The 14935-nt window shown below is 39.1% G+C and overlaps 1 protein-coding gene across 1 annotated transcript in view; it reads left to right on the top strand.

Annotated features, from left to right (window-relative positions):
- LOC106878490 (elongator complex protein 2) overlaps nt 1-14935 on the top strand; it is a 49301-nt gene that overhangs the window by 21364 nt on the left and 13002 nt on the right. Inside the window, exons 9-14 of the mRNA XM_014927711.3 lie at nt 1392-1487; nt 5613-5713; nt 6681-6803; nt 12337-12492; nt 13599-13793; nt 14432-14585. Of these exons, the coding sequence (XP_014783197.1) occupies nt 1392-1487; nt 5613-5713; nt 6681-6803; nt 12337-12492; nt 13599-13793; nt 14432-14585 (825 nt within the window). The remainder of the gene's footprint in view (nt 1-1391; nt 1488-5612; nt 5714-6680; nt 6804-12336; nt 12493-13598; nt 13794-14431; nt 14586-14935) is intronic.

Genomic DNA, 14935 nt, shown 5'->3' with positions numbered 1-14935 from the left:
GAATCACACCATCAAAATCTCAACTCTAAAAGTAATGCATGATTAATGCAAAACTATATGAATAAATAAAACATAACGTTTGACAGAATAATCTGAATACTAAAAGGTTAAGATGGTGAAAAGTCAGTTGTATCTCTTCTTGTTTTGAGTTCAGATCCTACTGAAGTTAACTTTGCCTTTCATTGTTCTAGGGGTTAAATAAGTACCAGTCATGTACTGGAATGGGTTAAACTTAATTGAATTTATTCTGTGTAAGATATAATTGTTATTTAAAAATAAATTAATATTACAGATACATCCCCGACTTCCTGGCATCCTTAGCTTCAGTCCCATGCCAGATTATACATTTTGCTGGATTAAAAGTGGTCACGTTATAGTAACTCATTATAATAGTTCTGAGCAAATTGCTAGAAGACTGCTTCCATATTATTAGTTACTTTTGTTTATTCACTAGAAGCATGTTATAAATAAAAGTTGGAAATATATATAATAATATGAAAGTGTAACTATTAAAAACAAAATCCAATGCTTTGCACAAACCTAACCACTCTTCCCCCCACTGGATCTCCTTCTGAAATGTTATTGTGAAGGACATCATTATCATCCTTTAATGCCTGTTTTCCATGCTGGCATGGCTTAGATGGTGTGACTGGAGCTGATAAGGCTGGGTGCCACATTGTCTGTTCTGGCATAGTTTCTACAGCTGGATGTCCTTCATAATGCCAACCACTTTACAGAGTGTACTGAGTGCTTTTTATGTAGCACCAGCACTTTTGACATGGCACCACTTTTCCTCTTTTATGCAAGATCACTGTAATCTCTGCAGCCAAGTTAAGTTTTCTTTTAACTGAGAAAACGTTCTTAGTGGGTAAACACGTGTTGTTAGATTTAGTTTTAAACACTTTCACTTTCATATTATCACAGTTAGCTGTAGGAAGAGTATTTCTGCCTTCATCAAGTATTACTACTCAATAAACAAATGAATACTATAAAAATTGAAATTTCCTGCAACTATAATGGTTGCAGGAAATTTCAGTGTTCTCTTCATGTAAATTATGTCTGGATTAAAAGAGCTGCTGAAAAATTGGTAAGGTTCCTGCATTATTTGCTCTGTTGTTTCACTGAAGGCTGGGTCTTTGTAGTTGCTTGTTCTACATTCTTCACAATTCCAGTCTTTACTATGTCTTACTATTTCAAATCAGATTTTCATACACTGATTATGAAGTCAACAAGATTTCATTATTCTTTATTGAATACCTTCTGTCAAAATATGAAGTAACTGAGTGGAGTCAACTGTTTCATTGAAAAAAAAAAACACTTTTCTTTTTTTGTAATTTGATTATTTGTTTGCTTTGATGAATATGTCTATTTCTCTTCTTTCTGGTTCATAGGCTCTAGTCTCTGCTTTGCAATTACATTGGAATCAGTTTTGCTGGGTCATGATGGATGGATTTACAGTGTTAGATGGCATCCCCCCATTGAAAAAGGTATGTGTACCCTCTCTCTCTCTCTCTCTCTCTCACACGCACACACTGTGTAGACAGCATGACCAGATAGTTAGGGTGTTTATTTGACTACTTATAAACTAGGGTTTATGACTGCTGTAGCTCAGAAAGAGACACATATCAGGGATGGCACAGTCTGATAGGAAAATTTCAGTCCAAGAAACTAGAAACAGATGAAACCCAAGGGCAATCTGGTTCCCCATGAGATTCTCCTAGTGGACACACTCAAAGGTATTTGCTAATTCAAAGACGATATTGTTTGCACTGAATTTCTCACAATCTCCAGTCAAACTGTATCTACAGAAGCCCTCCTTGTGGTCACTGAGGTGATGAAGGTCATTGTTAAAATAGTGTTTTTGTTACTCAGGCCCTAAAATAATCACTACCTAATCATTTCTCCCTGGAATATAATGCCACTGGAATACCCTTCTTGCTCAGACTTTACTTACAAAGATTCACACTGAACAGCAGCCATTTTAATTTCACTTGACTGGGAGAAGAAACTACAAACATGATGGATACTGCTCCTACCACTCCTACCTCTCCTGACTAAACTTTAAAAGAAAATATGATGGTTTTTAATCTGCTGTAGGTGTGATATATTTCTGGGTCAACCACTATACTTTGCCTTGACACAGTACATACTTAACTGTGATAAGGCAGGAACAGGTACTGCCTGAGTACATAGAGAATGTTAACTACAGCAAAGTACTATCCTTTCCTGCATTAGATTATTTTGAGATATTTACATTGTTTTGTTGGTTTTTATGGACACATATATCATCATCATCGTCATCATCGTTTAACGTCTGTTTTCCATGCTGGCATGGGTTGGACGGTTTGACTGGGATCTGGAAAGCCAGGAGGCTGCACCAGGCCCCAATCTGATCTGGCAGTATTTCTACAGCTGGACGCCCTTCCTAATGCCAACCACTCCCAGAGTGTAGTGGGTGCTTTTTATGTGCCACCAGCACTGGGGCCAGAAGAGCTGGCATCAACCACAATCAGATGGTGCCTTTTACATGCCACCTGCACGGAAGCCAGTCAAAGCGGTACTGGTATCGGCCACGTTCAGATGGTGCATTTTACGTGCTACCGGCACAGGGGTCACAACTACAATTTCCATTTGATTTGATTTTGATATTGCTGTTGATGTTGATTTATTTGACTCAATAGGTCTCCTCAAGCACAGCATGTCGCCCTACGATCCAAGGTACTTTGGAGTGGGCTGGTTATGCGACACTGGTGTAGGTTACAGTTGTAGACTCACTTTATTTGCCAGATCTTCTCAGTCACAGCATACCTCCAGAGGTCTCGGTCTTTTGTCATTGCCTCTGTGAGGCCCAATGTTTGAAGGTCCACTCCAACCCATGTCTTCACCACTCCATCCCATGTCTTCCTGGGTCTCCTTCTACCCCAAATTCCTTCCACTGTTTGGGAGTGGCACTTCTTCACACAGCTCTCCTTGTCTATCCACAGTACATCTTATGGAGTTTCTACCTGCACCTTTTCTACTGATTGAGCAGGGCCACCTACCTGAAGGGGTGTGTGATGTGTTCGCTTTCCTACTTACTAGAACATTGATCTTTGCAACATTGACTCTAAGGCCTTTCGATTCTAAACCTTGCTTCCACACTTGAAGTTTCTTCTCTAGTTCTGGTAGTGATTCTGCTATGAGGGTCAGGTCATCAGTTTAGAGGACTTCTTAGGGGGGCAACCTATCTTGAATTCCTCTGTTATTGCCTGAAGGACTATGATGAATAGGAAGTGGCTGAGGACTGATCCTTGGTGGACCCCTACGTCTACCTGGAATTCTTCACTATACTCATTTCCAATTCTAACCCTACTAACAGCATCTCCGTATAGGGCTTGTACAGCCCTTATTAACCATTCGTCAATCTCCAGTTTCTGCATCACCCACCAGATAAGGGATCAGGGGACCCTGTCAAAGGCTTTCTCCAAGTCCACAAAGCTAAGTATAGGGGTTTATCTTTAGCTAGGTATTTCTCCTGCAGTTGTCAAGCCAGGAATATAGATAGCATCAGTGGTGCTACTACCTGGCACAAAACCGAACTGCATCTCATTTAAGCAGACCCTCTCCCTAATTAGTTGGGCTATGACCCTCTCCTTGACTTTCATCACCTGATCCAGCAGTTTGATACCCCTGCAGTTATTTCTATCTAAAGCATCACCTTTACCCTTGTAGCAGTTGACTATGGTGCTGCTACACGTGTCATTGGGTATGACTCCATCATGAACTACCTGGTTTACAATACGGGTGACTAGGCCATAGCCCACACCACCAGATGTTTTGAGCATCTCAGCAGTGATTCCTGATGGGCTGGGGGCTTTTCCTGGCTTCATATCCTTAATTGCTTTATCTACCAGGGTGCTGCCTATTCAGATAGTTGGTCCCTCTACTGGATCAATATTTGGCTGGCTCTCCTCTTCCGATTCATTCTCCACGTTCAGCAGTCTTTCATAATGTCTCCTCCAAACTTCTTTCTTTTCCAAATCATTAAAAGCAAGTGCACCATCATCCATGTGGACACATTTCTCTCCTGTGACATCACAATTTTCTCTCACACACAGTCTTGCAATCCAGAATACTTCAGTTCTTTGGTCCTCACATTGCTGGACATTGGCAAACTTCTTTTCTGCTTTGCCCTTGGCTATATATACCTGTCACCCAGCCTCCCTTTTGGCTATCTGGTACGGTTCCCTGCTACCCCCACCCTTCCAGGATTTCCAGGCCTGCTTCTTTGCTCTGATGGCTTTGTCTACCGTATTATTCTGCCACCCCTTTACTCTAGCTCTAGAAGGGACTTTGCGCCATCCACAGACTTGGTCTGTGGCACTCAGTAATCTGTCTCGTAAGAATTTCCAGCTACTTGCTATGTCCGAGGACTGTAGCTCCTTCCTCTCTCATCAAATTTCTTGATGAGGATGTCCCTAAATCTCTGACCATGTGAAGTGTTCTTTGGCTTCCAAATCCTCCTCTTCTGGATTAGTCTGCTTCTTGGCATCCTTCTGGTTTTGAGTCGAAAGTCACTATTGACTAGTCTATGCTGGGGGGTGGTGCATTCCTCACCTGGGAGGGTCTTTGTATTTAAGAGCAACCCTGCGTCCCGCTGTATGGTGAGGATGAAATCAATCTGGCTAGCAGAGTCACCTGATTGATAGGTTATCAGGTGGCTGTCTGGCTTCCTGAACTTAGTGTTGCAGATTAAAAGGTTACATGCATCACTGAACTCCAGTAGCCTAGTTCCCTCATTGTTCTGGGAACTAATACCATGGCCCCTGTGTACACCAGTGAAGATACCAGATTTCTGCCCGACATGCCCATTAAAATCTCCAGCTACAAAGATGAGGTCATTGCCACTCATCTTTGAGGTAGCTTGCAGAAGGGTATCATGAAGATGGTCCTTCTGATCATTTGGTAGCCCCGCTTGTGGGGCGTAGGCAGAGATAATTGTAGCTGTGCTGTTCTGCAGGGCTAGCCTGAGCTTAAGCACTCTATTGCATACCCTGACAACCTCTATGACCTTATCTACCCATTTCTATGCAAGGAGTATGCCTACACCCCTACTCCATCCATGTTACCTTGCATATAATTAGATACATTTTTGTGTGTGTGAACACACCCACATACACATAACTCACAGTCTACATATACACACATGCAAATACATATATTGATATTTACACAATATAAATCCAGTCAATGAAAATATTTATATCCAAATGATAATGCATCAATTTATGACAGTTTGAATATTTCGTTTATATTTCAAAAAACAGTCTTGGGGTCAGTGTTGGTCTAGAAGACAGTTGGTACTGGAGGAAACTTTGGGGTATGGAGATAGTCCTTTGGAAAAAAAAACATGGAAATGTAGATAATTTGGAGAAATTGGCTCTGTCCAAGAAATGAAAACAGCTTGGGGATCAGACAGGTCATTAAAACAGGGTCAGATGTTATTAGAAATGGGGATAGTTCTATGGAAGAGACACAATTCTATAAAATGAGCATAGTTGTTTTGTTTTTTATAAATAAAAAAGAACATTATTACTGTAGCATTGTAATAATATTTTATTGTAATTTTCCAGAAAATGGTTGGCATCAACCTCTGCGACTTCTTACTGCTTCCATGGATAAAACCATGATACTTTGGTCTGTTGATAAAGATTCTGGAGTTTGGGTTGAAGAGGTAAAAATCTAGCAACAATGTTTGAGCTTTTCCTTATTTGTCTTCAATGCATGTGTGTGTATTTGCAGACATTCATGTTTATGTATGTATGTGTGGCTATTTTTTTATGTGTGTTTGCATGACAGAAAGAGCACATGAAATATTTGCCTGCAGTATAGATATTATGAACAATCAAATATTATTGTAAACCAAGCCTCTTGCATCACAAGCCTTGACACATGCACACTCATAAACTTGTTCATACTCACATTCATATACACATGCTATATTATTAGTTATAGATTTCTATGAGACTAAACTCGGGTTCATAGCTTTCCCAACTGTGTGAGTGATGAGGGATTGCCTGTCTGATGTGCTGGTTTGTTGGTAGTTTTTCTACTGATGTGCATATTGTTCACCAAAATACACTTGGCCAAGGGGCTATATCATGAGATAGAAGCCAGAACCACATGGTTGCAAGGCAAATATATTAACCACACAGACATGCCCCCCCCCCCAACACACACACGACAGGCTTCTTTCAGTTTCCATCTACCAAATCCACTGACAAAGCTTGTGTGTGTGTATACACACACACAGACTGACGGACAGGTAAATGATAGAAAATAGAATAAATGTCATTTACAATCACTACAGATGTTTTGATACACGATAATGATTACACAGCACCTCATTACACAACATCTCACCAATGTACTACAGGTGTAAAATATGTTGAAAAACTTGTAGTGATTTTAAATAAAGAAAATTGTTCATTCCATTTTCTATCATTTATCTATTTATATAAACTCTACAGATATTATGGAATTCCTGATGTACATCCAGTAGCAAGAGCATTTCCACTACATGATATCAGGTAGCCAATAACTGTGGACAGACTTTGCATAACATATCGCCAGGCTTGTACCTGAATCTTTATTTAACTATATATCATGTATATATTACTGTAACCGTGTGTCTTTTGTAGGTTCGTGTTGGAGAAGTTGGTGGAAATACATTAGGGTTTTATGGTGGTTTGTTCAGTCCATGTGGTGATTCTATCTTAGCCCATGGTTACCAAGGTGCTCTACATCAATGGACATTTAATAAAGTAAGTAGTTTAAAGACATCTTCCTTTACTTATTCCTGATAATGTAAATACTTAATTTTTTTTTTTTTGTCATATGATCTATTTTGATAATCCATCCTAAGTGACAAATCTAACTGAATGCCACTTCTTTTCTTAAACATTACGTCCTGTAAATTTAATCATATTTAGAATATTGGTGCCCTAACTGTGTTTTCCAGTTTTGGAATATCTACCCCACGACCCCACATATTATAAAAAGTGACCTATGGGCTGGCACAGGAAGGGCATCTTGTCATATAAAGAAAATATCAAGTAACCTACCCAACTTCTGCTAGTATGGCAAAGTGGCAGTGGGTGTACAAGGATGATGATGAGTGTATTGGAGAAATGAAAGTTTTAAGTTGAACTGGGTGGATTTGAACTCAGAACCATGACATAACCAATAGCAATGTTTAAAAAGATGCTAGTTTGTTGGTCTTTATCACCACCACCACTGTGGTGTATAATTAATGGTCAAAGCAGTTACAATCATATACCATGTTGTAGGACCGTTTACAGTTACTAATACATATACTATAGTACCTACTTCCCTGCAAGACATGTACTATAATGCAAACTACTTTACTAATATTTGTATTACTGCATTAAGTTTACTATAACATGTTCTGCATTAAAAGAAAATATTGTAGAGCTAATTCTAAATAAGCAGTATCAGCAGGTACTTCAAAATTCTTAGCTCTTTATAAGCATCTGTTGCAAATCACAGCCTCCTGACAGCAACACAGCTCCAACAGCAAAGAACTACATTCTACAAGATATCTAACTAGCATGACTTCCCTGGGAAAGTTGGCTTGCTATGCTGGTCTGCAGTTTCCCTGCTGCTAACATGTTGGTGTCAGGAGGCTACATTTTGCAACATTTGGTGTCAGAAGTTGGATCATCCATGGAACTGGAAGGAGTGTGCACAAGGAGTCAGGCAGGAAAGGGAGAGGTGTCTCTGGCTGCACTTGTCACAGTAGCTGGAACTTTATTTTCTCCTTCATAACACCTTAAATCAACTTAGAGGCACCTAAGATAAAGCAGGGTTGCATGTATGGATGACAGTTTTGTTTTCTTTTCAAAACACTGAATGGGAAACTAAAACATGCTAACTCAGATGATCACAATAGTGGATTAAGCTTTAACTATATTTATAAATAATCTTCTAAGAAATTTTTGATTAGGATTGATTAATTTTGGTTGTAGAATATTGATTTTACTTTCATTCAATAATTGGTTTCAGTCACTTGACTTCAGTTATGCCAGAGCACTGCTTTCAACAATTTGTATTTATTTTTCATCAATGATATTGACTCCAAATACTTTGATATTTATTTCTTTGTTCACATAAGATACAAAAGTGAAGTGATTGCTACCTTAAGGGGAAATAATTCAATGTCATTTAAATTCTTTAGTATCTGCAGTGGAATGATATATCTCACTTACCTTCATATGTGTGTGTATGTGTACATATACGGTTAATGTGTTCCTCCTATCATATCTTAACTTTTCAACACCTTTTCTGAATTCACACCAAGCTTTTTTAAATCTCTCTCACACGTGAGGTTTTTAGAGTTTTGCAAGTTACACGTTGACTTCATCAGTGCTTGGGGTGCAGAAAAAAAAAGTCAGTTCACTGTGAACCGCTTGGTGTTAAGAAGGGCATTCAGTCATAGGAATCATGCCAAAATCAAGACATTAGAGAAAGACTGTTCCTTCAGTCCATTGAATCCTGTCAAAATACCGTAGAAAACCGTGTAAAATGATGATGATGATGAGGAGGAGGATATAGAACGGACTTCAGCATAGTTTCCATCACCCAAATTCTACTCACAAGTTATTGGTCAACCCAAGGCTGAGGAATATGTCATTTGCCCAAAGTGTTACACTGTGGGATTGAACCCATACTACATGATTGTGAAGTGAGCTTTTTAATCATATATCCATGCCTATGCCTTGTATTAATGTATTTGTGAGACCTAATCAGCTCTGCAACCAGTATCTTTTCCTTCTAAAACAAACACATTCCCCTGTCTTTTATTGCTTCTTGCCACCAACTTTTCTTTGTTTTCTACTGTCCACATAAAGTGGACAGTATTTTGTACAATGTAAGAGTGGAATAAATGAGCCAAGACAGCAGAGCATCAGACGAAATTCCCTGCTGTGTATAGCTTCCTCTCTATTTTGAATTAGAGTTTCAAGTTGACGAAAACTTTTTCATCTATAAAAGAAGTACTTCTCTTGGAGTGGTTGATGTTAGGAAGGGCATCCAGCTGTAGAAACCATGCCAAATCAAACTGGAGTCTGCTGCAGCTCTCCAGCTTGCCATCTCTGGTCAGACATTAAATGATGATGATGATGATATATATATCATCACCATCATCATCATTTAGCATCCGTTGTCCATGCTGGTTTAGGTTGGACAGTTTGACCAGGGCTGGTAAACTGAGGGGCTGCACCAGACTCCAGTCTGATTTGGCATGGTTTCTACAGCTGGATGTCCTTCTTAACACTGACCACTTTACAGAGTGTGCTGGGTGCTTTTACATGGCACTGCAAGGACGCTTTTACATGGTGCCATACAAGCGTTTTTACATAGCACCACTTGTACTTTAGATGGCACCATCACTTGTACTTATTACGTGGCATCGATACAGGACCATTGCAGGTCAATCCTGGTCACCAGAGGCACCGGTCTTAACACTTCTGCTGTGGTGTACAGGTCTTCTTCAGTACAGCAAAGCACCAGGCATCTCAGTCCTTTGTCATCTCACCTAAAAGGGTCAGCATCCAGGAGTTGTTCTTCAGTACTTTGTCCCATGTCTTCCTGGGTCTCCCACTTTCACTTGTTCCATCTACTTTGAGAAATCAGCACTTCTTTATGGAGCTGTCAGCATCCATCCACATCACATGACCAAACCAGTGCAGTCTTCTCTCTTGCTCACAACTAATTCCCCTTGTGCCTAACTTCTCTCTCAATGTATCAGCACACTATTGAACATGTACACTTGCATTACACATCCAGCGGAGCACTCTAGCCTCATTTCCCTCTAACTTTTGCATGTCCTCTGCATTCAGGGATCATGTCTCACAACCATATAAAACTGCTATCCATATACATGCATCGTACAACCTTCCTTTCACTTGGAGAGAAAAACCTTTTGTAGGCAACAGAGGTAACAGCTCTCTGAATTTCCTCCATCTTATTCTTATTCTAGCTATCAAACACTCTATGCATTCTCCCCAACTATGAATTTGGTCCCCTAGGTAGCAGAAATTATCTACTACCTCTGATGAACGACCAAGGTATTTGAGAGAATCAATTTCCTGAGTCTCTAAAGTTTTTATGGATCCTGTGCATCTTCCACATAAGAAAACTATCTTTTCTGATAACCTTCCTATTAATCCACTGCACTTCTTTTGTGTCCAAAGCTTACACTACGTACACCATATGGTATTCCTGCCTATGCCTTTCCTACAAATCTAACAGGGTCACCTACCTGAAGTGGGTAGGGCCCTGTCTGTTTCCTTGCTTACTAAGACTTTAGTTTTTTCTAAGTTAACCTTAAGGCCCTTAGATTCCAGGTTTTGCTTCCACACCTGGAGTTTCTCTCCTAGCCCTGATTTGGAATCTGCTATGAGGGCAACATTATCAGCATATGGGGTTCCCAGGGGCTGCTGGTCTTGAATTCCTCTGTTATGGCCTGGAGGACAATGATGAAAAGGAGGGGACTGGGGACTAAGCCTTGATAAACCCCTACCTTTACACCAAATTCTTTGCTGTACTCGTGGTTAACTCTCACCTTACTAACAGTATCTCTTTGCATGGTCTGTATGGCTTTCACCAACCACTTGTCTATCTCTAGCCTCCTCAGAGCCCACCATATCACACAAGATAGTATACGGAAGGCTTTCTCTTAGATCTACAAATGCCAAGTATAATGGTTTATTCTTAACTATTTCTTTTGCAGTTGCCTGACTAGCAAAATAACAATGGTAGTGCTTCTTCCCTGGACAAAGACAAACTGCATTTCATCTATCCTAATTTTGCTCCTAATTAATTGGGCTGTAGCTCTTACACACACACACACACACACACATATACAAAACAAGGTTAATTCCATTAATTGCACCTATCACCTATAAAAAATATTTGCTTTGTATTTAATCAAGAAATGTTAGTATTTTATATAGGGCTGTATAGTAAGTTCTGTTTGATTTTTAGTACTTATTTAAAAGTACAAACAGGATGATACTGCAGATTTGATAACATATATAAGTTCTTTTATTTTTTATCACTTCTCTTTTTGAATGCTTAATTTGAAAAAATTCTTTGGTTCTTTAATTAAAATATAAATTTAATTAAATATATTTAATTAATCTTCTCTGTCCTTTGCTGTGCATACTGTCTATCTAAATGGTTTTGCAATGATTTAAATAAATGGAAGTTTGATGGAGTGAGGTCTGGGGAATATGGATGGTATAGCATTTTTCCTATCCAAAGGATTCCTGAACATTTCAGTAACTTCTTCAATGTGAGGTTCAGCATTATCATGATGAAAGAGAACTCCACTGCAGTTTATTAAGGCAAGATGTTTACTATCTAAAGCAGTCTTCAAATAGTAAAGCTGCTAAAGATTGACTTCAGAAGTTGCTCTTTGATTTGACCCTAAAGGCTCATAATGAATACTTTTTTCCATATCCCACCAAACGCTCAATAAAGTTTTCTTTGGATAATATACTTTTTGTGGATGTAGTACAAGTTTTTGATTTGGACTTAGCCTCTGTCTGCAAGTGCTTAATATTACTGTAAAGATTCCATTTTTCATCTCCAGTCATGATCCAGTTTAAAAATGGTGCTTGATGGTTATGTGTACGGAATGATTCACAACAATCAAGCTTGTGTTCATAATTTGCTGCCTAAAGAGCATGAGGAACCAATTTCCACCTACTTAAAAACTTCCTTGCTTTTCAAATGATTATGAATGGTCAGATGCTAATGTTAAATTCAATGGAAAGTTTTCTCACTGCCATAGTAGGATTCCTTGCAAGTGTTGCCTGTAGCATTTTGTCTTTCAATTTGGAAGGATGTTCTGATTTAGGCTTATCAAGTAAATCAAAATTGCCATGTCTGAATTTTGCAAGTACTTTCATTTGCTGCATCTTGACTGTAGTTTTTGAACATTTTTGAACATCTTTTGGCTGCTTCTCTTTGGTTCCCTGATGGGTCCTTTGTATAGAAAATTAAATATGCTAAAATTAAAGTTGTTGCTTTATGGGAACTTTTTATGAGATGATTATGCCTCATTGAATCCTGAATCCTATCAATATTTTTAGTTTCTGCAGTAATAGGTTTCAGGAGGTTGAAACTTGTAATTAGACAGAACTTGGTATAGGTAAACTGAATCTCTTGTACAGTTTTATGTTGGCTGCTTTACCCTGTTTTCTTGATGAATAATTACTGTAATGTCTGGCATGCTATACTCTTTGTGATCTCTATGGTTACTATTATCAGGAGAAGCTATGTTGGGAACCAGCTGTAACAGGAGGTGGACATTTCAAGGCTGTTGATGATATTGCTTGGGATCCATTTGATGGGAGTTACTTGCTTAGTGTCAGCTTGGATCAAACCTGTAGACTTCATGCCCCTTGGGTGACAGATACCCTACAGGTAAGGACAAACTTTTTGTTGTTTCATATCAAGATATCACTGCTGTCTGGTTGGATATCACTGATGCTTCTATCTGTGGTCAGTATCACTGTAGACATCAGAGGCAGATATTGATATCAGATACATTATTAATAAAAGATGGTGATACTGAAGATATCAATAATATAAATATTTAGTATTTTTGTGTTTGATTCAACATTTATCTTCATCTGCTGGATGTGAAATGTCAGTGTGCATACACGACAGAGTGTAAGCGCCCTGAGAGAAAAGTTGGATTTAAGAAGCATCAGATGTGGTGTGCAAGAGAGATGACTGCGCTGGTATGGTCATGTGTTGCAAATGAATGAGGACAACTGTGTGAAAAAGTGTCATACCCTAGCAGTTGAGGGAACCTGTGGAAGAGGTAGACCCAGGAAGACCTGGGATGAGGTGGTGAAGCACAACCTTGGAACATTAGGCCTTACTGAGGCAATGACTAGTGACCAAAACCTTTGAAGATATGCTGTGCTTGAGAAGACCTGACAAGTCAAGTGAGACCACAACCCATGGCCTATGCCAGTGGGTGTAACCAGCCCACGTATGAGTACCCCTCATTCATTAGACAATAAACTTTGCTTGCGAAGACCTGTTGAGGCAAGTGAAATCAAAATCCAAATTGCTGATGTGGCCAGTGGCACGTAAAAAGCACCATTCAAGTGTGATCGTTGCCAGTGTTGCCTTACTGGCACATGTGTCGCTGGCATGTGAAAAACAACATTCGAATGTGGTCATTGCCAGTGCCGCCGGACTGGCTTCCGTGCAGATAGTACATAAAAAACACCTTTTGAGCATGGTCATTGCCAGAACCACCTGACTGGCCCTCGTGCCAGTGACATGTAAAAGCACCCACTATACTCTTGGAGTGGTTGGCATTAGGAAGGGCATCCAGCTGTAGAAACTTTGCCAGATCAGATTGGAGCTTGGTGCAGCCTTCTGGCTTGCCAGTCCTCAGTCAAACCATCCAACCCATTCCGAATGGAAAGTAGACGTTAAACGACGACGATGATGACTGTAAATCATGTTCTTTTGTAAAATTTAAGTCTTTCTTGAAACCATTTCTTCTGCAGCGACCAACATGGTATGAAGTTGCCCGTCCTCAAGTACATGGCTATGATATACAATGTCTTGCTGCTCTACATCGTTACAAGTTTGTCAGTGGTGCAGATGAGAAAGTGTTAAGGGTGTTTCATGCACCAAAGAATTTTATTGAGAATTTTTGCAATATTAGCAAATTGGACATCGAAGTGGAATTGAAAAATAAGGTAAATATTGTCTCACATTCGATGGTATTTTGTGTTCTTCTGCAGTCAGTGAAGTTATTTGGATCTAAGTCATCCCTGGTCTAATAGTTAAGCACTAGCACAGCCCTGCTCCAGCAGTTTAACCGGAGCATAGCTTTTATTTTTCAAGTCTAATATATCTAAGACAACATTATCCAATATGTTCTTTCACTTTTAAGAGTGTGATTAGAGGGAAATTAGGCTGCTGCTTCTTGCAAGCCTAGTAACCTCAAAGTTCTACTGGTCTGTGAGTATCAGATGTAGTAATGCTATTTTTATAGCTAGTCATCGTTTAGCCCTTGGTCGGCCTTGATTAACAGCTAGAAATTAACCTTTTTGTTGCTAGACTTTCATTGAAATATTCTGCCTTTCTTTCATTTAATTTTCAAAGTAATGATAAATTTAATAAAAATAACTTTGTTATTATTAATCAGAAGCTTAGAACATAATTAATGTGAAATTTTGATGCAAAATTTTAATTTACATGACTTGAAAATGTGAAGTTTTTGTCATAGAACCAAGGATGGTCTCAAACATTTTGATATCAAAAGGAGGCTTTATATTTCAAGATTCTGTGATCTATAACAATAAAAGTTCATCTTTTGTGTGGATCTTTTCAGGAAATTTCTTCTGTGCCACAAGGAGCCAGTGTTCCAGCCCTTGGCCTCTCCAATAAAGCTGTCTATTGCAATGAGAAAACTGCTGAAGAGGAGGTCGAGGCCCATCCCAACGAGCAATACCCTGAGGTTTATTTTTCTCCAGTGACACTTCACGGTTGGTAGATTATGCTTAGATTAATCATCATCATCATCGTCATTGTTACTGACTTTATTTTCCTAATTATTTACCTGTGAGGAAAAAAACTAAAGTGAAAGTTCTTTACAAGAATTTTAGAGTAGGAGACAAGTCGATTACATCGACCCCAGTGTTTCACTGGTACTTAATTTATCGATCCTGAAAGGATGAAAGGCAAAGTTGACCTTTGAGAAATTTGAACTCAGAATGTAAAGATGGATGAAATGCCGCTAAGCATTTTGTCCGGCATGCTAACAATTCTGCCAGCTCACCAACTTACTAAAGCATGTAAATATTGGATAAAAAAGAACTTCAGGATATCAAAGAAA

Source organism: Octopus bimaculoides, chromosome 4 (genome assembly GCF_046866305.1).
Source record: "Octopus bimaculoides isolate indiv1 chromosome 4, ASM4686630v1, whole genome shotgun sequence".
Lineage (NCBI taxonomy): Eukaryota > Metazoa > Mollusca > Cephalopoda > Octopoda > Octopodidae > Octopus > Octopus bimaculoides.
Note: the sequence above shows the minus strand (reverse complement) of the source record. Positions and strands in the feature narration are given on the sequence as shown.